General features: G+C 47.5%; 1 protein-coding gene across 2 annotated transcripts; it reads left to right on the top strand.

Moving 5' to 3' along the window:
- The first annotated feature begins 992 nt into the window (after nt 1-992).
- SCAMP4 (secretory carrier membrane protein 4) lies at nt 993-17,797 on the top strand. Of its 2 annotated transcripts, none has more exons than XM_053372322.1 (7): nt 993-1,108; nt 10,517-10,573; nt 12,346-12,474; nt 13,472-13,628; nt 15,240-15,341; nt 15,550-15,667; nt 16,967-17,797. In XM_053372322.1, exons 2-7 carry the CDS (start codon nt 10,567-10,569, stop codon nt 17,141-17,143), a joined length of 690 nt encoding a protein of 229 aa, XP_053228297.1. In that variant the 5' UTR covers nt 993-1,108; nt 10,517-10,566; the 3' UTR covers nt 17,144-17,797. The 2 variants fall into 2 exon arrangements, with proteins under 2 accessions (XP_053228297.1, XP_053228298.1); XM_053372323.1 differs by lacking the exon at nt 993-1,108 and adding an exon at nt 1,525-1,549.
- Nucleotides 17,798-21,592: the final 3,795 nt, after the last annotated feature.

Raw genomic sequence — 21,592 nt, 5'->3', positions numbered from 1 at the left:
TTTTTGTAAACATGGGATGTAAATCTCTAAAAGCAATCAGTCAATATAATTTTCAAAAATTATATTTTAGAAAGAAAATATGTGTGTTATTTTTAAATAAATGAATAAAGCATTGTGTTTGTGCCTTGATGTCAAGGGGCAGGCAGTTCCAAAATTGTCACAGTAACTATTGTGCAAATTTTGTTTTTTGTTGGTTTAAATATGAAAGTATTAGTTTTGCAATCGCATTGATCCCAGTACAGTATATCATTGTTGTTGCGCACAAAGCACAGCCCTAAGGCATCCCCTACCTGCGGCCCTCCAGCTGTTTTGGGACTACAACTCCCATGATCCCTAGCTAACAGGACCAGTGGTCAGGGATGATGGGAATTGTAGTCCAAAACATCTGGAGGGCCGATTTTGGGGGTGCCTGCGCCAGATGTTTTGGGACTACAACTCCCATGATCCCTAGGTAATAGTAAAAGTGGTCAGGGATGATGGGAATTGTAGTCCAAAACATCTGGAGGGCGCAGGTTGGGAATGCCTGCTTTAGGTTATTGCAGATAGGTCTGCGTTCCAATAGATTAGCTGCCTGTGCTTAAGGCTAGTTTGCATTCCAGCAATTCTGTCCCAACCGAGACACCGTAGCCTCCCTTTTCCCTTGCTTTCTCCTTTCATAGAGATAAGAAAAATCAAGACTGGCTCACCTTATTTAACGGCTATAGCACTTCCTCGCCCACGCGAGTGAGGAACCCGAGGCAACCCCCGATGCCACTGGATAGAATAAGGCTTTTATATTGTTTTGGGCTTAAGTCTTGGACCTCCTTGGCTCCGCGTGAAGCTTCTTCCTTCCCACATGAATCCCGGAATTCCGTCCCCGCGTGCGAGTCTACAGGAAAAGTCTATGTTCTTTTCTTCCCTTAGGCGCCCGCAAGCCGACGGCCGTCCCGTGACCGGCCGCGGTGGCCGACGGGAGTTGCAGTCCCGCCTCCCGCGACGCCCTATGAGGGGAGCCTCTTCGAGGACTACGACTCCCAGAGGCGCACCGCGGCGAAGCGGAGGGCCGGGGGAAAAGAGCGAAGGGCGGCGTTGGCGGCGGCGGCAGATGCTGGCAGAGGCGGCGGCGGAGGTAACGGACCCGGAGCCGCGGCTCCCGCTTCCCAAAACGCCCTCAGGCCCGGGGACGCCGCTGATTGGCTGGCTGGGGGAGGGGGAGGGGCTTGCACCAGGAGCCCGGGCAAAGGGCGCGTGTTGCACGCCCGGCGCGTGTGCAAGGGGGGGGGGGCTGGGCTGGAAGCACCCAGGGCATTGCAATTCCTCTTTGCAAGGGGTAATTGCATTTGCTTCAGTTGGTTTTGCAAAGTGGTGCATTTTGAGTTTGCTGTGCAACAGTTGGTTTGGGGTATTTAATAATATTTATTATTGTTGACATCATTATTATAATTGTTACTGTTATTATTTTTGTGCAACTGTATTGGTTAGATTTGACTTTGCAGCAATAATTGCATTTGCTTCAGTTGGTTTTGCAAAGTGGTGCATTTTGAGTTTGCTGTGCAACAGTTGGTTTGGGGTATTTAATAATATTTATTATTGTTGTCGTCATTATTATAATTGTTACTGTTATTATTTTTGTGCCGTTATATTGGTTAGATTTGACTTGTGCAGAGGGGGGGCTGGGCTGGAAGCTTCCAGGGTATTGCAATGCCTTTTTGCATTTGCTTTAGCTGCTTTTGCAAAGTACAGTAGTGCATTGAGTTGGCTATGCAGCAGTTGGTTTAATTAAAATAATTTTAAAAAAATTATTAAAATATTTAATTTTAAAATATCTATTATTTTTTGTTGCCATTATTATCATTGTTACTATTATTATATTTGTACACAGCCCTGAGACAAGTTCGTATAATAGTGCAATTATATTGGTTAGTTGCATTTGCTTTAGTTAGTTTTGCAGAAGTGCATTGAGATTGCTCTGCAACAGTTGGTTTTGGGTATGTAAATAATATTATTGTTCTTGTCACTATTACCACTATTATTGTTGTCATTTTCATTGTTACCATTCTTAGTTTGTTTTGTAGCAGTGCATTTGCTATGCAACAGTTGGTTTTGCTATGTTTTTATAATATGCTTTAATAAATATTTATTATCCTTATCATTGTTACTGTTATTATATTTGTACACGGCCCTGAAAGAAGCTCATAGAATCGTGCAATTGTATTGGTGAGATTTGACTTTGCAGCAATACGGTGATACCTTGGGTTACATACGCTTCAGGTTACAGACTCCGCTAACCCAGAAATAGTGCTTCAGGTTAAGAACTCTGCTTCAGGATAAGAACAGAAATTGTGCTCTGGTGGCGCGGCAGCAGCAGGAGGCCCCATTAGCTTAAGTGGTGCTTCAGGTTAAGAACAGTTTCAGGTTAAGAACAGACCTCTGGAATGAATTAAGCTCTTAACCCGAGGTAGCACTGTAATTGCATTTGCTTTAGTTGGTTTTGCAAAGTAGCGCATTGAGTTTGCTATGCAACAGTTGGTTTGGGTATGTAAATAATATTTTTTGTTGTCATTAATGTTACTATTGTTTTGTTGTTGTTGTCATTATTATCATTGATACTATTATTATATTAGTACACTGCCCTGAGTGAAGCTCCTAGAATAGTGCAATTATATTGGTTAGATTTGACTTTGCAGCAATAATTGCTTTTGCTTTAGTTGATTTTGCAGAAGTGCATTGAGTTTGCTATGCAACAGTAGGTTTGGGTATGTTTTCATTTATGCTGGAAGTTGCCCAGAGGTGGCTGGGTACAAACAGACAAACAAAAAAATATCACCATCATTTTCATTTTCATTATTACTATTACTAATTAAGTTCTATTTGTGCCCTGAGACAAGCTCATAAAATAGATTTGCTAGACTTGACTTTGCAGCGATATTTATATTTGCTTTAGTTGGTTTTTTGCTGTGGTGCATTGTGTTTGATGTGCAACAGTCGGTTTTGCTAGTTTTTTAGTTACACTTTCAACAACTGAGGCCGTGTTTTTGCTCTATAAGGGGAAACGTGTGTGCGTCTTATGGGGCGAATGCAGGCTGCGCAGCTATCCCAGAAGCCAGAACAGCAAGAGGGATTGCTGCTTTCACTGCGCAGCGATCCCTCTTGCTGTTCTGGCTTCTGAGATTTGGAATATTTTTTTTCTTGTTTTCCTCCTCCAAAAACTAGGTGCGTCTCGTGGTCTGGTGCGTCTTATAGGGCAAAAAATACATATTTAATGCTGCTAACATTTATTTAAACATCAGGTGCTTACTGCTTTTCTAAGCACCAGGCATATTAATTATTATTATTATTATTATTATTATTATTTATTATTTATACCCCGCCCATCTGGCTGGGCCTCCCCAGCCACTCTGGGCGGCTTCCATAGAAACCAAAAATACAGTAAAATATCACACGTTAAAAACTTCCCTGAACAGGGCTGCCTTAAGATGTCTTCTGAATGTCAGGTAGTTGTTTATCGCTTTGACATCTGCTGGAAGGGCGTTCCACAGGGCGGGCGCCACCACCAAGAAGGCCCTGTGCCTGGTTCCCTGTAGCTTTGCTTCTCGCAATGAGGGAACCGCCAGAAGACCCTCTGTGTATATATGGTGTGTGTGGATAATACGTAAAAACAAGCAGTTGGGGGAGATTATGTTGACTTGAGTCTTCTCTAGGACGGCTTTCTGGAGGTGATATTGATGTCATGAGTTGAGTTTGGATCTCACTTAGAAAATCTAAGAAGATCCCTGGCTGCTGTATCCGGTCAAAGTGATGTGTTGCACATTCTTGTTAAGAGGATGAGCAATTTTGTTTTTGAGTCACGGCTTCCTCCAAGAGTTCTGCAAATCGGTTGCCAGACCAAAATCCAGTTCTCTGGAAGGAGAAGGGGGAATCTGACAGCTCGTGTGACTTTTTTAAAGTCTTGATTTTAATTTATTATTATTATTATTAAGTCTGCAGTACAGGTCGATCCTCAAAAGTTCCAGGAACAGGTTATGATCTGGAACAAACTACTAACTCCTTGCAAGCTGCATGCTTGAAAACAGCTGACTCCCCAAAACCAGGAGACCGCGCTGAACCTCATTTACTACCACAATATTTGGGGAGAAACTAGCCAGGCATATGATCCTAGACCCAGCTTTTTGGGGGTTTTCGTTCCCAGCTAGAGGGACAAAACATCGGGGCGAGTTGAGCAGGCGAATAAGTAGAGGGTATTTAATTGAATTGAACCAGATGGTGTTATTTTATTTAATTGAACCAGCTGAGGCTAATCAGGACACTGTAAACTCAGCTCCAAATCCTGGAGCTAAATTTTAGGCGCCGGAAGTCCATAGGAAAGTCAGTGCTTTACCCAGTAGAAAAATTTGGGAGGCCTTGGGCTAAAAACTCCATTTTCTGGAGGAGTAATGAGAAAACTCCTTTAATATACCGAGAGGTCTGGAGGGGAGCAACAAGAAAACAGGATTTTGGTGGATTTTTGAACGCAGCTGTCGGAGCGAATGATGACATCCTCCTCTTTCTGCATGGATTTGTCCCTGTCTTTTAAAGCCTTCCAAATTGGTGGCCATTTCTCAGTCCTGCGGGAGCAAGTGCCACATTTTGGCTGCGCGAAGGCTTGCTATAGATAAATGTGCGCGGCTTGCACGCAAACCAACGGTGGAGTTTGCTCCCTTGGTTATCTTGAATCTGGGTTCGCAGTCGTGGAAAAGCTGTCGCAAGAAGGGTTGATTCAGAGTAAGCGGAGAGTTAATTTTATCCTTAGGGGTGTGACATCTGCTGTTGAAATTCCTTCAAAGCTTCCTGTTTTTAAACAGCCTTTCTGTCTTGTATGAACATACAGGGGTACCTTGGTTCTCAAACAACTTGGAACCCAAACACTGCAAACCCGGAAGGAAGTGTTCCGGTTCGCAAACTTTTTTCGGAAGCCGAACATGCTCCGTTTTGAATGCCACGCTTCCGTTTTGTGTGTTACGCTGAGGTCTGCCTGTTTTCGCTATTTATTTTGCTTTTTCGTTTTTGCGGCTCTTTTTCGTTTTGTTCTTGTGACTGTGTGGAACCCAGTTCAGCTACTGATAGATTGTGTGACTGCAGTACATTGTTTATTGCTTTCATTTTATAGATCAGTGGCCTTGTTAGATAGTAAAACTCATGTTAAATTGCCTGTTTTAGGGGTTGTTTTTAAAAGTCTGGAAAGGGTTAATCCGTTTTGCATTACAGTGGTACCTCGGCTTACATGCGCCTCAGGTTACATACGCTTCAGGTTACAGACTCCGCTAACCCAGAAATAGTGCTTCAGGTTAAGAACTTTGCTTCAGGATGAGAACAGAAATTGTGCTCTGGCATGGCGGCAGCAGGAGGCCCCATTAGCTAAAGTGGTTAAGAACAGTTTCAGGTTAAGCACGAAACTTCGGAATGAATTAATTGGTTTGGTTTTGGAGCGGACCTCTGGGACGGATTGAGTTTGAGAACCAAGGTACCACTGTATTTATGGGGGGGGGTTATGCTTCCCCAAGGACCCTCCTGAGAGTAAAAAGGGGAAAGGAATAAACACGCACAAACAAAATATAAGTTGTAGAATGTACGAGGGGAGAGGTTTTTGCCTCAATTCATTTTGCAGGTGGAGGTCCCGGTGCCTTTCAGAGCCAATCCTCTCCGTTGGTTTACTCAAACGCAAGTCCTCACCTGGAGTACTGTGTCCAGTTCTGGGCACCACAGTTCAAGAAGGACACTGACAAACTGGAACGTGTCCAGAGGAGGGCAACCAAAATGGTCAAAGGCCTGGAAACGATGCCTTATGAGGAACGGCTAAGGGAGCTGGGCATGTTTAGCCTGGAGAAGAGGAGGTTAAGGGGTGATATGATAGCCATGTTCAAATATATAAAAGGATGTCACATAGAGGAGGGAGAAAGGTTGTTTTCTGCTGCTCCAGAGAAGCGGACACGGAGCAATGGATCCAAACTACAAGAAAGAAGATTCCACCTAAACATTAGGAAGAACTTCCTGACCGTAAGAGCTGTTTGACAGTGGAATTTGCTGCCAAGGAGTGTGGTGGAGTCTCCTTCTTTGGAGGTCTTTAAGCAGAGGCTTGACAACCATGTGTCAGGAGTGCTCTGATGGTGTTTCCTGCTTGGCAGGGGGTTGGACTCGATGGCCCTTGTGGTCTCTTCCAACTCTATGATTCTATTCTATGATTCTAAGTCCCACTGTGACCAACTTGAATCAAGAATCCTGGGAACTGTAGTTTGAAGGTGCTGGGACTTGTAGCTCTGGGAGTTCGGCACCCTTGAGCTACAGTTCCCACGTGGAGCCACGACTTTCGGAGTGGTCTGAAGAGTCCGTGTCTCCTCAGAACGGTAGTTTTCCGAGGCCACAAACCTCCCAGAGCTACAGTTCCTTCCCGGCACCCTTGAACTACAATTCCCACAATTATCTGGGGCTGTTTAAAGTAGCCGAATCCTGGGAATTGTCACTTGTAAAGGAAGCTGTGAGTCCTGGCACCTTTAAGCTGCAGTTCTGTTTATAAGAGTCATTTAAAACACATAGCGTGGGGTTGACTGATTTAAGAAGAGATGTTGCCGTCGGCCTAGCCTGCCTAAATCAATTTAAAATACAGTGGTACCTCAGATTACAGACGCTTCAGGTTACAGACTCCACTCACCCAGAAATAGTACCTCAGGTTGAGAACTTTGCTTCAGAATGAGAACAGAAAGCGTGCGGTGGCAGCAGCGGGAGGCCCGATAAGCTAAAGTGGTGCTTCGGGTTAAGAACAGTTTCAGGTTAAGAACGGACCTCCGGAACAAATTAAGTACGTAACCAGAGGTACTAAAGGACCCCTGACCATTAGGTCCAGTCGTGGCCGACTCTGGGGTTGCGGCGCTCATCTCGCTTTACTGGCCGAGGGAGCCAGTGTTTGTCCACAGATAGTTTTTCCGGGTCATGTGGCCAGCAGGACTAAGCCGCTTCTGGCGAACCAGAGCAGCGCACGGAAACGCCGTTTTCCTTCCCGCCGGAGCGGTACCTATTTATCTACTTGCACTTTGACGTGCTTTGGAACTGCTAGGTTGGCAGGAGCAGGGACCGAGCAACGGGAGCTCACCCCGTCACGGGGATTCGAACCGTCGACCTTCCGATCGGCAAGTCCTAGGCTCTGTGGTTTAACCCACAGCGCCACCCGCGTCCCTCTAACCTGAGGTACTACTGTATAGCAAAAATAAAACAGTCCTTTTAAAACAGATTTAACTGAAATGGCGTTCCCTGATCCGGCCGTTTTCCCAGAACGTGACGGGTGTTTCCTTGGCTATCGCGACCTCGGCAAGGGATGTTTTTCATTCATCCGAGATGGCAGGAAACTAGGATATCTCGAATAGACCTTTCCTTTTTAAAGCAGAAAAACAGTTTGTGTGGGGAGACTATGCTTGACAGCTAAAGCGGCAAGCGGTTTACGCAGGGGTAAACACTCAATATGCTGACACTCAATATGCCAGCAAGTTTGGAAAACTCAGCAGTGGCCAGAGGATTGGAGAAGATCAGTCTACATCCCAATCCCAAAGAAGGGCAGTGCCAAAGAATGCTCCAACTACCACACAATTGCGCTCACTTCACACGCTAGCAAGGTTATGCTTAAAATTCTACAAGGCAGGCTTAAGCAGTATGTGGACCGAGAACTCCCAGAAGTGCAAGCTGGATTTAGAAGAGGCAGAGGAACCAGAGACCAAATTGCAAATATGCGCTGGATTATGGAGAAACCTAGAGAGTTCCAGAAAGACATCTACTTCTGCTTCATTGACTATGCAAAAGCCTTTGACTTTGTTGACCACAGCAAACTATGGCAAGTTCTTAAAGAAATGGGAGTGCCTGATCACCTCATCTGTCTCCTGAGAAATCTCTATGTGGGACAAGAAGCTACAGTTTTCCCAGCCGTGATGTAAGGAAGTGAGAGCTGGACCATCAAGAAGGCTGATGGCCGAAGAATGGATGCTTTTGAATTCTGGTGCTGGAGGAGACTCTTGAGAGTCCCATGGACTGCAATAAGATCCAACCTCTCCATTCTGAAGGAAATCAGCCCTGAGTGCTCACTGGAAGGACAGATCCTGAAGCTGAGGCTCCAATACTTTGGCCACCTCATGGGAAGAGAAGACTCCCTGGAGAAGACCCTGATGTTGGGAAAGATGGAGGGCACAAGGAGAAGGGGACGACGGAGGACGAGATGGTGGGACAGTGTTCTCAAAGCGGCCAACATGAGTTTGACCAAACTGCGGGAGGCAGTGGAAGACAGGAGTGCCTGGCGTGCTCTGGTCCAGGGGGTCACGAAGAGGCGGACACGACTAAACAACAACAACAAGCGAGCGTCGGTGCAGGGCTGCCTTGGGATCATCGTGGACCCCCATAAGTCTCTGAAATGTCCAGCCCACCGAATTCATAGTGCAATAGCTGTGCAGCTGTCTTAAAGCAGCCTTCTCCTGAGTCAGGATTCCCAGACGTTGGGGGGTGGCAAATTTGAGATACACTCCCTTTACCGCATGGAAAAGATGGAGGGTTGAATCAGTTTGGGAGAGCCATTCATTCCTAAGAGAAACCTGTGTTGTTGTCATTCGTCTCCTCCCATTGGAGGAATGCTTCTGTTCGAAATAATAGAATATTCTCTGCGGTTTGGGGTTTTTATGCTAAGATTCAGCCCTCCCACCCTCTAGCAGAGCTGCTCCTGTTTGCTTGGCAAAAAATTAAAAATAAAAAAATGGCAGAGAGAGAGACACACAAGCCTCTTTGTATTACTCTCCCTGGGTGTTTTTTGGAAAAAGGCACCCAGGACAAAGGGGTCTTCTGTCTGCCCCAATGAAAGGAGGAGGCTGTGGCTGGTTTCCGCGGAGCGTGGCCGCGTTAACCCGCTGCGTGTCGGAGTTTAAAGGGAAAGGGACCCCTGACCATTAGGTCCAGTCGTGGCCGACTCTGGGGTTGCGGCGCTCATCTCGCTTTACTGGCCGAGGGAGCCGGCGTACAGTTTCCGGGTCATGTGGCCAGCAGGACTAAGCCGCTTCTGGCGAACCAGAGCAGCGCACGGAAACGCCGTTTACCTTCCCGCCGGAGCAGGACCTATTTATCTGCTTGCACTTTGACGTGCTTTCGAACTGCTAGGTGGGCAGGAGCAGGGACCGAGCAACGGGAGCTCACCCCGTCGCGGGGATTCAAACTGCCAACCTTCTGATCAGCAAGTCCTAGGCTCTGTGGTTTAACCCACAGCGCCACCTGCGTCCCATGTATACAGGTGGGCAAATTGGGGGGGGACACCCCAGTTACCAAAGACCCTTTTTCCGCAACCTGTTCCACTGCCAAATGATAGGAAGTTACAGTGGTACCTCGGGTTACAGATGCTTCAGGTTACAGACTCCGCTAACCCAGAAATAGTACCTCGGGTTAAGAACTTTGCTTCAGGATGAGAACAGAAATCGTGCAGCAGCGGGAGGCCCCATTAGCTAAAGTGGTGCTTCAGGTTAAGAACAGTTTCAGGTTAAGAATGGACCTCCGGAACGGATTAAGTTCTTAACCAGAGGTATCACTGCATTCCTGTTGTTTAGTCGGAAACTCTATTCTTCTAACTTGTCCGGATCAAGGGTAGTCTTGGCTCCATTCAGCCTTGGTCAGACCACACCCGGAGTCCCGTGCCCAGTTCTGGACACCACAATTTAAAGGAGGGTGTTGACAGGCCGGAAGGTGTGCAGAAAGTTCTGGAAACCAAGCCTGATGAGGAACGGTCGAAGGAGCTGGGGACGTTTAGCCTGGAAAAGAGGAGACTGAAAGAAGATAGGAGAGCCGTCTTCAAATATCCGAAGGGCTGTCACATGGAAGAGGGAGCAAGCTTGTTTTCTCCTGCTCCGGAGGGCAGGACTCGAACCCGTGGCTTCAGGTGACGAGAGGTGATTCCGACTCAATGTCAGGAATAACTTTCTGACAGTAGGAGCTGTTTGGGCATGGGATGGAAGGTGACGGACTCACCGTGGAGGTTTTCAAGCAGAGGTTGGACGGCCATCTGTCAGCGATGCTTTAGTCGAGATTCCTGCATTGTACGGGGTTGGACTGGATGACCTTTGGGGTCCCTCCGAACTGTAAAATTCTTGACTTTAAATCATGGGTGGGGGCCGGATCCGGCCCATTCGCCTTCTAAATCCGGCCCACGGACGGTGTTTTTACGTGAATATAATGTGTGCTTTTATTTCAAATGCATCTCTGGGTTATTTGTGGGGCATAGGAATTTTGTTCCTTCCCCCCCAATATCGTCCGCCCCCCCACAAGGTCTGAGGGACGGTGGACCGGCCCCCTGCTGAAAAAGTATGCTGACCCCTGCTTTAAATCACCTGTGTTGCTAAGAATTCGGTTCGGGGGCAGAAGAAACCCTGCTTTGCCGTTTTGTTTCTTTGCCAAGTTAACTTTCTTTCCGTTTAGGTGGATGTCCTCTGCCCCGAATAAACGATAAATGTTCTGCTGAGGCTCATAATTTTTGTTTTTTCTCTCGTAGGGTCGACTCTGACTTGAAAACCGCCCCGTGGGAAACACCCGAAGGACAAAATGGCAGGTAATGATATTCAGAGGAACGGTTTTGAGCTTTCTACCCTACCGGTCTGAAAAACAGTGTTTGATTTCAGGGGTTCGGACTAGATTATTCTTGCAACCCTGTGATTCTCAGGCCACTTCGGACACCCGTTGCACTCCTGTGTGTTTTGAGAATTGTGCAAAAAGGCCTTCTGTTCACTGGGCTGAAATGTACACGTCTCCTACAGAATGCAGTGGTACCTTGGTTCTCAAACTTAATCCGTTAATGGAAGTCTGTTCCAAAACCAAGGCACGCTTTCTCATAGAAAGTGATGCAAAACGGATTAATCGGTTCCATACTTTTAAAAACAACCCCTAAAACAGCCATTTAACATGAATTTTACTATCTAACAAAACCATCGACCCATAAAATGAAAGCTATCATTAATTTACAGTTGTACCTCGGGTTAAGAACTTAATTCGTTCTAAATAAATTATTGACGGAAAGCAGGAAAATAAATTATTGACGGAAAGCAGGAAAGGTTAAATTATATTGTTGTAATAATTTATGGATAAAAAATTGGGAAAGATGGAAAGGATTTGCTGAAACAACAAATTGAAGCAGAATACAAAAAGGGAGGTGTGAGGAGGTCAAAGAAACAAGCTAATGAAAGCTATATTATAGAAGGTTTAATCTAATTTTGTGTATTTTTTTATTCGATTGTTTATTTTTTGTATTTGTGTTTTTTTGTTGTTGTTTGTGTTATATTGTTAAAACTTTAATAAATATTTTTTTTAAAAAAAAAACTTAATTCGTTCCGGAGGTCCGTTCTTAACCTGAAAATGTTCTTAACCTGAAGCACCACTTTAGCTAATGGGGCCTCCTGCTGCTGCCACGCCGCCGGAGCACGATTTATATTCTCATCCTGAAGCAAAGTTCTCAACCTGAAGCACTACTTCTGGGTTAGCAGAGAGTGTATCCTAAAGCGTATGTAACCTAAAAAGTATGTAACCCGAGGTACCACTGTACTGTACTGTAAAATAAATAAGACAGTATTTTGGATGATAAAAATAAAAATAATTATTGCACTGATGATAGTTGTTGCTTGGATGGGGGGGGGGCTTTTATCCATTTCTGCAGTCACACAATCAATCAATCAATCAATCAATAGCTGAACTGGGTTCCACACAGTCACAAAAACAAATGAACCGAAAAAGCCTCAAAAATGCAAAATAAAGAGCTAAAACAAAAGGGCCAAACTTAATCCGTTCCGAAAGTCATTTTGACTTTTGAAATGTTCGAAAACCGAGGCGCACAAAGGGCTGGCTGCAAGTTCAATTGGAAAAATGGGAAAACTCGCAGCGGAAGCCGTTTGGAAACGGAAGCAATTTCTTCCGGGTTTTGGGTGTTTGAAAACCGAAACGTTCAGCTCCTGAGACGCTCGAAAACCTAGGTACCACTCTACAGTGGTACCTCAGGTTACATATGCTTCAGGTTACAGACGGCGCTAACCCAGAAATAGTGCTTCAGGTCTAGAACTTTGCTTCAGGATGAGAACAGAAATCGTGCTCTGGCGGCAGCAGGAGGCTCCATTAGCTAAAGTGGTGCTTCAGGTTAAGAACTGTTTCAGGTTAAGAATGGACCTCCGGAACGAATTAAGTACTTAACCTGAGGTACCACTGTACATAGTTTGTAATAGACAGTTCTTCCTATGTGTTTTGTTTTGGGGGATTTTTGAGCCGGCGGCGGCAAAAGCGCCGTTTCGCAAACCCACCCTCTTTTCCCCAATTTGGTTTTTCTCGTTCTTTTCCCAGAGAAAGTCAACAACTTCCCCCCGCTCCCCAAATTCATCCCGCTGAAACCGTGCTTCTACCAGAACTTTGCCGACGAGATTCCAATCGATCATCAGACGCTGGTGAGACGGATCTATCACTTATGGATCTGTAAGTTTCCCCCGGAGGGAAAAACGACGTTCGGGGTGGATAAAAATCAATTATTTGTTTTTTTTAAAGTAAATAAAAAAAATGGGATTTTTTTTAAAAAAAATTAAATCGGGATTTTAAAAATAAAATGCTTTTCGGAGGAAAAATCTTTCTAAAGATAGTTTTCGATTCAAGTTACATGACTTTTGTCTTCTGGGTTTCTGGGGGGGTTCCTGTTGTTATTCTGTCTCTCACGGCTGCAATAAATGAGGGACTGCTCATTTCTTCGTCAACGGGCAAATTTAGCGGGGGATAAAATACTCCCCCCCCCTCGCTGTATTAAAATAAAATTCGAAATCAGAAAGTCAGAAAACTCATTAGTCGAGGTTGACAGAAGTCCTAGGCTGTGATAGCCAAAGGTTTGTTATGTTGTATAAGATGGGATGTTGTGTTTGGAAAACATGTGCAAAAATAAAAATTATAGTAAAGGTAAAGGGACCCCTGACCGTTAGGTCCAGTCGTGGCCAACTCTGGGGTTGCGGCGCTCATCTCGCTTTATTGGCTGAGGGAGCCGGCGTACAGCTTCCGGGTCGTGTGGCCAGCAGGACTGAACCACTTCTGGCGAACCAGAGCAGCACACGGAAACGCCGTTTACCTTCCAGCCAGAGCGGTACCTATTGATCTACTTGCACTTTGATGTGCTTTTGAACTGCTAGGTTGGCAGAAGCAGGGACCGAGCAACGGGAGCTCACCCCGTCATTGCGGGGATTCGAACCACCGAATCAGCAAGTCCTAGGCTCTGTGATTTAACCCACAGCGCCACCCGCGTCCCATAAAAATTATATATATATATAAAATAGAAAAAGGAATTTGCAGCTGTGTCCCGTAAGGGGATCGAACCCGCAACCCTGGCGTTAAATCAGCACCACGCCCAGCCAACGGAGCTATCCAAACCCGTTTCTATTGCCTTAAGACATCTATTTTCTTCCCTTTTTTCTCTCTCTCCCATCTTCCACAGTCTATTGCATCACCTTGGGCGTCAATCTCATCGCCTGCCTGGCCTGGTGGATCGCCGGCGGTTCCGGGGCCAACTTCGGCTTGGCGCTTCTCTGGCTCCTCGCTTTCAGCCCCTGTGGTTACGTCTGCTGGTTCCGGCCGGTCTACAAAGCCTTTAGGTAAATGACCTGTCCGTCTGCATTTAAGGTAAAGGTAAAGGGACCCCTGACCATTAGGTCCAGTCGTGGCCAACTTTGGGGTTGCGGCGCTCATCTCGCTTTACTGGCCGAGGGAGCCAGCATACAGCTTCCGGGTCATGTGGCCTGCAGGACTAAGCCGCTTCTGGCGAACCAGAGCAGCGCACGGAAACGCCATTTACCTTCCTGCCAGAGTGGTACCTATTTTTCTACTTGCACTTTGACATGCGTTTGAACTGCTAGGTTGGCAGGAGCAGGGACCGAGCAACGGGAACTCACCCCGTCATTGCGGGGATTCAAACCGCCGACCTTCTGATCGGCAAGTCCTAGGCTCTGTGGTTTAGACCACAACTCCACCCGTGTCCCTCCACCTGCATTTATCTCCCCCAAAATCTCCAGGACTGATGTTGCTCAGAGCCCTGTGGATGGGCTCCTTTTTGTTGTTGTTTTAAAACCTCTCTGCAAGGAGAAATCTAGTCCATCAAGAAACTGGCTCCTTTCTCCTTGCGGCGTTCAGAAACGGCGTCTTCCGCACTCACTGCCTTTGAAACCACAATAAAACATCAAACTTTTAATAATATTTATTATTATTTTATATTATTTCTCCCACGCCCATCCGGCTAGGACGCAGCCCTTCTGAACCGCCGGGGAGAATTTTTTATTTCTGTCAATTTGCATTTCTATTACATTTCAAAATCCTTACATATTCAGGTGGAAACGAAAACGTAGGACTTCCCTTCCCCTGTTTCCTCTTATTTTCCCCTTCCCAAACCTTTCTCTTATCTCCAGATCTCTTAATTCTAACTTAAAACATCTCTGAACTAAACTCGCAGCCTCCCAAACTAATTATCTGTCTATGTAATGATTTTCATGTATCTATATATATTTCCCTGCCCTCCCTTAAACCTTTTATCATCCCGATTCCCGAGTGAACTTTTGCATGCGTTGCGGAAGGGCAAAGATTATTGGCTAGTTTCCGTTCTTATTTTTTCTTATAGCCAACAAATTGTGAAATCACATTAAGACATCAAACTTTTAACAACAACAACAATTTTTTATTACCATATTTTTCGCTCTGTAAGGTGCACCAGACCACAAGACGCACCTAGTTTTTGGAGGAGGAAAACAAGAAAAAAAATATTCTGAATCCCAGAAGCCAGAACAGCAAGAGGGATCGCTGCGCAGCGAAAGCAGCAATCCCTCTTGCTGTTCTGGCTTCTGGGATAGCTGCGCAGCCTGCATTCGCTCCATAAGATGCACACACATTTCCCCTTACTTTTTAGGAGGGGGAAAGTGAGTCTTATAGAGCAAAACATGCGGTAACTATACCCCGCCCATCTGGCTGGGCTTCCCTAGCCACTCTGGGCAGCTCCCAACAGACTATTAAAAATACAATAAAACATCCAAGATTAAAAGCTTCCCTAAACAGGGCTGCCTTCAGATGTCTTCTAAAAGTCCAATTGACATCTGGCGGGAAGGCATTCCACAGGATGGGCGCCACCACCGAGAAGGCCCTCTCTATGCAGTGTTTTCATCCATTTGAGGACTCCTGGCCTCCGCTGAATCCTCCCTCTTTTCCCTTTTCTCCCGCAGGTCGGACAGCTCTTTTAACTTCATGGCTTTCTTCTTTGTCTTCGGAGCCCAGTTCGTCCTGACCGTCATTCAAGCCGTCGGCATCGGCGGCTGGGGAGCGTGGTAAGTTTATTCGTTTCTGAAAAGGTTGAGGGTACACAGCCGTACTTTGGAAGTCGGGACGGCAAAGTTCCCAGACGTCGCAAACCCGGAAGTGAGTGGGAACTGTTTGGGAACTGTTTTTGAAGCCAAACGTCCGGCGCGGCTTCCGAATGGCTGTGGGAGCTTCCTGCATTCAGCAGTGACCAGATGCCCTTTTCTTCTCTTCCAGCGGTTGGCTTGCGGCCGTGACGTTCTTTGGCACGAGCATCGGCGCTGCCGTGATCATGCTCATCCCGGCGATCATGTTCACGTTTTCGGCACTGGTGATGCTGGTTTGCCTTCTGCGGGTAAGCGAGGTTTTGTTTAAATTGCTTTAAGGAAACGGTTGTTTTTCTCCTTCCAACAAAGCACAGCGGAAAAGTTGCCCAAATGTAAACAGCTAACTTGTTAAACCTCACAATCATTTCATAGTTCTGTATTTCTAGTAAAGGTAAAGGGACCCCTGACCGTTAGGTCCAGTCGTGACCGACTCTGAGGTTGCGGCACTCATCTCGCTTTACTGGCTGAGGGAGCCGGAGTACAGCTTCCAGGTCATGTGGCCAGCAGGACTAAGCCGCTTCTGGCGAACCAGAGCAGCGCACGGAAACGCCGTTTACCTTCCCGCTGGAGTTGTACCTATTTATCTACTTGCACTTTGACGTGCTTTCGAAATGCTAGGTTGGCAGGAGCTTGGACCGAGCGACGGGAGCTCACCCCATCGTGGGGATTCGAACCGCCAACCATCTGATCAGCAAGCCCTATGCTCTGTGGTTTAACCCACAGCGCCACCCGCGTCCCACGTATTTCTAGTAATACCACCAAATCAGCAGTTTTTGATATAACTTTAAAAACTGCTCTGAAAATGTATCATTCTAAAAACGAAACCATCACCTGGTTGTAAATGTGAAGATTTATACCAGCAAGGATGAATCTTTCTGTAAATATATATGTGATTTAATTCAAGTCTTATCAACTGGAGTCTGACTGCAGTTGGGGCATGCAGAAAAGGGTGTGTGTGTGTGCCATAGCTGTCAACTTTTCCCTTTTCTTGCAAGGAATCCTATTCGGAATAAGGGTAAAGGTAAAGGGACCCCTGACCATTAGGTCCAGTCGTGGCCGACTCTGGGGTTGTGGCGCTCATCTCGCTTTATTGGCCGAGGGAGCCGGCGTACAGCTTCCGGGTCCTGTGGCCAGCAGGACTAAGCCGCTTCTGGCGAACCAGAGCAGCGCACGGAAACGCCGTTTACCTTCCCGCCGGAGCGGTACCTATTTATCTACTTGCACTTTGACGTGCTTTCGAACTGCTAGGTGGGCAGGAGCAGGGACCGAGCAACGGGAGCTGACCCCGTGGCGAGGAATCGAACCGCCGACCTTCTGATCAGCAAGCCCTAGGCTCTGTGGTTTAACCTACAGCACCACAATTTCTCTTTTAAAAAGGGAAACGTTGACAGCTATGATGTGTGCATGCATGCACAATATTTTTAACTGGTAACGGGGAATATTCCGTAGTTCTCGGCACTTCCTGGAAGCGCTGTCCGCGGGGTTTTGAGTTTGAGGTGCTCCCGTTCCGACCCGCCTTTTAAACTCCCCTCCCTCTCCGAAACCAGGTCCACCGGCTTTACCGCGGCGGCGGCGGAAGCTTCCAGAAAGCTCAGGACGAGTGGCAGACTGGGTCGTGGCGGGACCCCCCGAGCCGGGAAGCTCAGTTCAGCAACTTCTCTGGGAACAGTCTCCCGGAGTACCCGACCGTCCCCAATTACCCTCCCGGAGGCCGGTGGCCGTGAGTTCGAAACCGCTCCCGTCAGACTTGCGCCCGGATCGTTTGTTTTTTCGTATCGCTGTGCAAATTTTTATTTTTACATCTTGCAGTTTTTGCGGATTTTAAAAATCATTCCGGGTGGAAGAATAACATGCAAGACGTTCGTCTTTTCCCTGTTGTTTTTTTTCATCTCTCTCAATTTGTTTCAAATCATCTCAATGTTCTCCTTGCCTTTATGGCGACCGCAGAAGAATTTGGAGGAGCTTGCTGGTTTGGAACTGCAGGAAGCGTGGCTGTTGCCAACATTTGACTAGTTTGCCTGGAGGGATGTGAGCTGCCATTTCTATTCCTCTATTCTCCCTGCGTCCATCCTCACTTTTTTGCCAATGGATGAACGTCACAGGCCTAGGGGAAAAAGTCACATCCTTAAACCTTCCTAAAATCTGCCTTCACGGTCAACCTTTTGCCTAAAAGAGCAGTGGATCACCGCCACGTTCTTCGCCTGCAGGCTGTTTTGCATTTTCGGGAGCCTCCGCTCATGCAAATAGTTGTGAGAGGAGGAGAAAGAAGCCTTTGATTATTATTATTTTATTTTTTTGTTACGTGCCCAAGAACGGCATTGCCCATTCTCTGCCGTTCCTTTGAGGCCGCAGCGGTGAGAGAGAACTTGATAACGTTGTAGGGGAAGCGCGAAAAACTGAGGAAGTCCCCGCAGGTGGAAAACCAGAATCTCACTCTGTTTCTGCATGCAGGGATTTGTTTTGGGGCGACCGGAGAAATGCTGAAATGTTAACTCCAAGGGGAAAAGAGGTTGCATTTTTTTGAAGTCTTGATCTGTTGAGGACTTTGGGGCTGCGTATGTCTTTTCGATGTTTCCCTGCTACTCATACGTGTCCCAAACGCCAACTTACCTGAGCTAGACGAGGAAGACTTTGAGTTTGGCCTGGGAACCCCAAAACGCTAGTGGGCTCCCCGGTTCTGGCGGATCGCATCCCGGCAGGTTTCAACTCAGCAAAGCTTCGCCTTTCTGCTTCGGAGCTGAATCGGACCCGTGGCCGTCAGCCGAGACCCCCCAGCCACCCACGCTATAAGCAGGAAGCAATGGGGTGAGTTGGGTCCGCCGCACAAATTCTGAACAGCACTTAACCTTCTTACACCCAAATATCACAGCAGCCTTGAGCCCCACAGGACTGGGTGACGGAGCCTATGGAGTGGGGGCCTTCTCCTGCCTTTACCCCCTCTTGGAAACCCACCCGGATTTTGGCTATGACTCCCAGCACAACCAAGATAGAAGCCGTCTCTCCAGAACTGGACCCCTCGGTCGAAAATTTCATTTTGGAACCAGCACACGCTGTATGTCACCCCAGAATTTCGCTTCCCTTTATTCCCCCGCCCATTAAAAACGCCGTGGGACCGCTTCAAACCTCCGTGGCATTCCCCGCCCGCCCCCGCCAAAAAAATCCTGGGAGTTATAGTTTGCGGAGGGCGCCGGGGGTTCCCTTTGTGGAGCGGCAGTTTGCCGGTCAGCGCCTCTTGGAGGGGGATTCCAGGAACGGTAGTTGGGTGCGGGGGGGGGGGGATACAGGCGCCTCCGAACGGCTCCCGGTGCTCTTGGCGAACTATAACTCCCAGGATTACTTTTGGGGAAGCCACGAACTGTTTATGAAGTGGCATCGTCGTGCTTTAAACGTGTGGTGCGGGCATGCTGTTTTTCTTTTTTGCAGACATTTTGTGCTTTTTTTGGGGGGGTCTCATTTTCGCCTCCCCACGCCTTGCCGGAATCAAAACGCGCCCGTTCGTTTCCTTGTCTCGCCTTAGCTATTTTGCTCCCCCCTTTGAGGAGCGGAATTCGAATGCATTAACCAGGAACTTTCCTGGGGGGTACGTGGGTTTCTCAAAACACCCAGAGCGATTGGGAGGCGGCTGGGTGGAAACTACTAATGTAAAAACTTTTTTTACGGGGTGGAGCAGGAATTGGGGCATGGCTAAAAAGCAGGGTGGTCTTTTAGGCCCCCTAAACGCTCAAAGCGGTATCGTGCCCCCTTTAAGCCTTCCTGACTTCTCTCAAAGAATCCCAGGAACTGTAGTTTTCCCGGGGGCGCCCAGTGTGCTTAGGACACCCCGATTCCCTCCAGTCCCCAGCAAATTCCCTAGGCAAGATAATTAAACCGCCCTGCGAGTGGAATAGGACTTGCCTAACAACAACATCCTGGGGAGAACTATAGTTCCCAAGATTCCTTGGTTTCGGGGGGAGTATTTAGAGAATTTCAAAACTGCCTTAAAGTTCCAGTGCAGACTTTAGCGTTGGGGTCAGTGATCTTTTAACGACATGTGCCTTACCGGAGATTGCAAAAAAAATCCCTCCCTTCGTAACTTGATTTTTGCTCTTATTTTCCTTGCTACGGGGTGTGTGATTTTGTTTACACTTGGGGGGCGTCCCTCCCCTTCTTACTCAAAAGGACCAACGAAATACACTCTGAATTCTCCCCTCTCGCGGCGAAATCTTGCACCGGGCAAACCAAAAGTCCGAAAACCTCCTTACGGGGCGGCAACTCTCACCTCAAGAGTCTGCAAACCCGGCCTGTTTTGCACTGGGGGCAAGGAACCCGGCTGCCCCCCACCCCAGATAAGGACGGGCACCATTTTTGACCGTGGGGCCAGGGCGGCAGTCGTCGCCCCCCCTCCAACATCACCTTTCTCCTAAATAGAGGCGTTCCTACATACCTTGCAAACGGAGCCATTACTCTCGCACACTACGAAATGCTTTTGGGGGATGTGGGGAGCCCCCACCAGATTCAGACCCCAAAGACCCCTCAAGGTGTGTCGTCCGTCCGTCCGCCTCCTCCACCTGCCCGCTTCCTGGAGTTCCAAGCCCGGCCACGGTTTCCTCAAATCAGCCTTTCTCAACATCTCCAGATGTTGTTGTACTACAACTCCCATCACCCCCTAGCCAGCAAGGCCAGAGCTCAGGGACGATGGGAGTTGTAGTCCAACAACATCTGGGGACCCACAGGTGGAGAACCCCTCAGACGTCACCTGCAGTACCCTAAAGCAGGCATCCCCAACCAGATGTTTTGGACAACATGAGAACCGCCGCCTTAAATCAACACCTGTAATTATTATGATTATTTTGCAACTCCACCCCCCAAAAAAATGCCAAAGGCCGCCCCCCCTGGCAGGAACAGTACTAGGGTGCTTTCTCCTGAATTCCCGCACCCCTTTTTCCTATGGGGTGTTTTGGGGGGGGGTGTCGAAAGAGCGTCCGGGTGTTTATAAGACGCCTGCGGAATTGACGGGGCGGTCACACCCACCTCTCTGAATTGGCAGCGAGGTGCCTGGATTGTGGCCCCTTCGCCCCCCCCATATCTCTCGGGGAGGGGGGAGCGCTTGCAAATAGGGGTGCTGAGCGACCTCTGAGCTGTAAGCGGCGGGTTCGAATCCTGCTTGGTTGCAGAATTATGTAAAAAAGAAACCACATCGCTTTCCCATCCTGCAGCTCCAGTGTAAAGCCAAGTTTCTGGACTCTCCTGTTTCATTTTGGGGGAGAAGTCTCCCCCCATTTATACAAAACAAACCTACCTGACTCCTTAGAAGGAGGGACTTGGATTTTGGGGGGGTCCACGTTCCGCACACCGGGGGTGTTGTGGTTGTGTGTGTGGTTTTTTTACGTACCAAGCCAAGGCGGTAAACGTTCGCCAAATACTTTCCTAGAAATCTAGGAGAGCCACAAAACTGGCCTGTTTTTTCCTCCCTCCTGCACCCTTTTCTCTTGACCCCAGGGAACCCTGGGAAGTGTAGTCTTTTCAACGCCATGCCCCCCACGTTCAAGATCTCTGTCTCTCCCCCAAAACTGAAAAAAAAGATTGCTTTTTTCTAGCATCGCAGATCCACCTCCGGAGCCACGTGCGATCTGTTTTTCTTAAATCTCAAAAACTGGATCTCCACGCAGAGTGTACAGTCTCCCGTCATTGTCTTAATATAACCTACTGATAACTCTGTTGTTGTTTAATAAACAGGAAAATACGTTTGTAACACCATGTTTACACAAGGGAACTAACTGATGCCTTTTTTGGAGGGGCGGGTAAATGAGAGTGGGGTCTCAACTCTCTATCCGTCAACGTTGATTTTTTATTTTGCATTGCGGAATGATCTCGTTCGGCGATTTTTTGGTGACTTTAAAAATAAAAACGGAATTAAAAGTTTGCCTACTGGAAAGGAGGAGCCTTTGTGTGTTTTGTGCGATGATTAAATGGACGGGAAATTCAGGGAGGGTCCTGCAGCAGGATCAGGCCCAAGGGGGCTCATCTGGTTCAGCATACTCACAGTGGCCAACGAAGATGGCCGTACGCTTCCCGCAGACTGTCTGGCCAGAGTGGTGCATGCTCTGGTTATCTCCCGCTTGGACTACTGCCATGCGCTCTACGTGGGGCTGCCTTTGAAGGTGACCCGGAAAATACAACTAATCCAGAATGCG

The sequence above is a fragment of the Podarcis raffonei genome, chromosome 18 (genome assembly GCF_027172205.1).
Source record: "Podarcis raffonei isolate rPodRaf1 chromosome 18, rPodRaf1.pri, whole genome shotgun sequence".
NCBI classification, from domain to species: domain Eukaryota; kingdom Metazoa; phylum Chordata; class Lepidosauria; order Squamata; family Lacertidae; genus Podarcis; species Podarcis raffonei.
The sequence above is the reverse complement of the archived record's forward strand: the minus strand, read 5'-3'. Positions and strand labels throughout refer to the sequence as shown.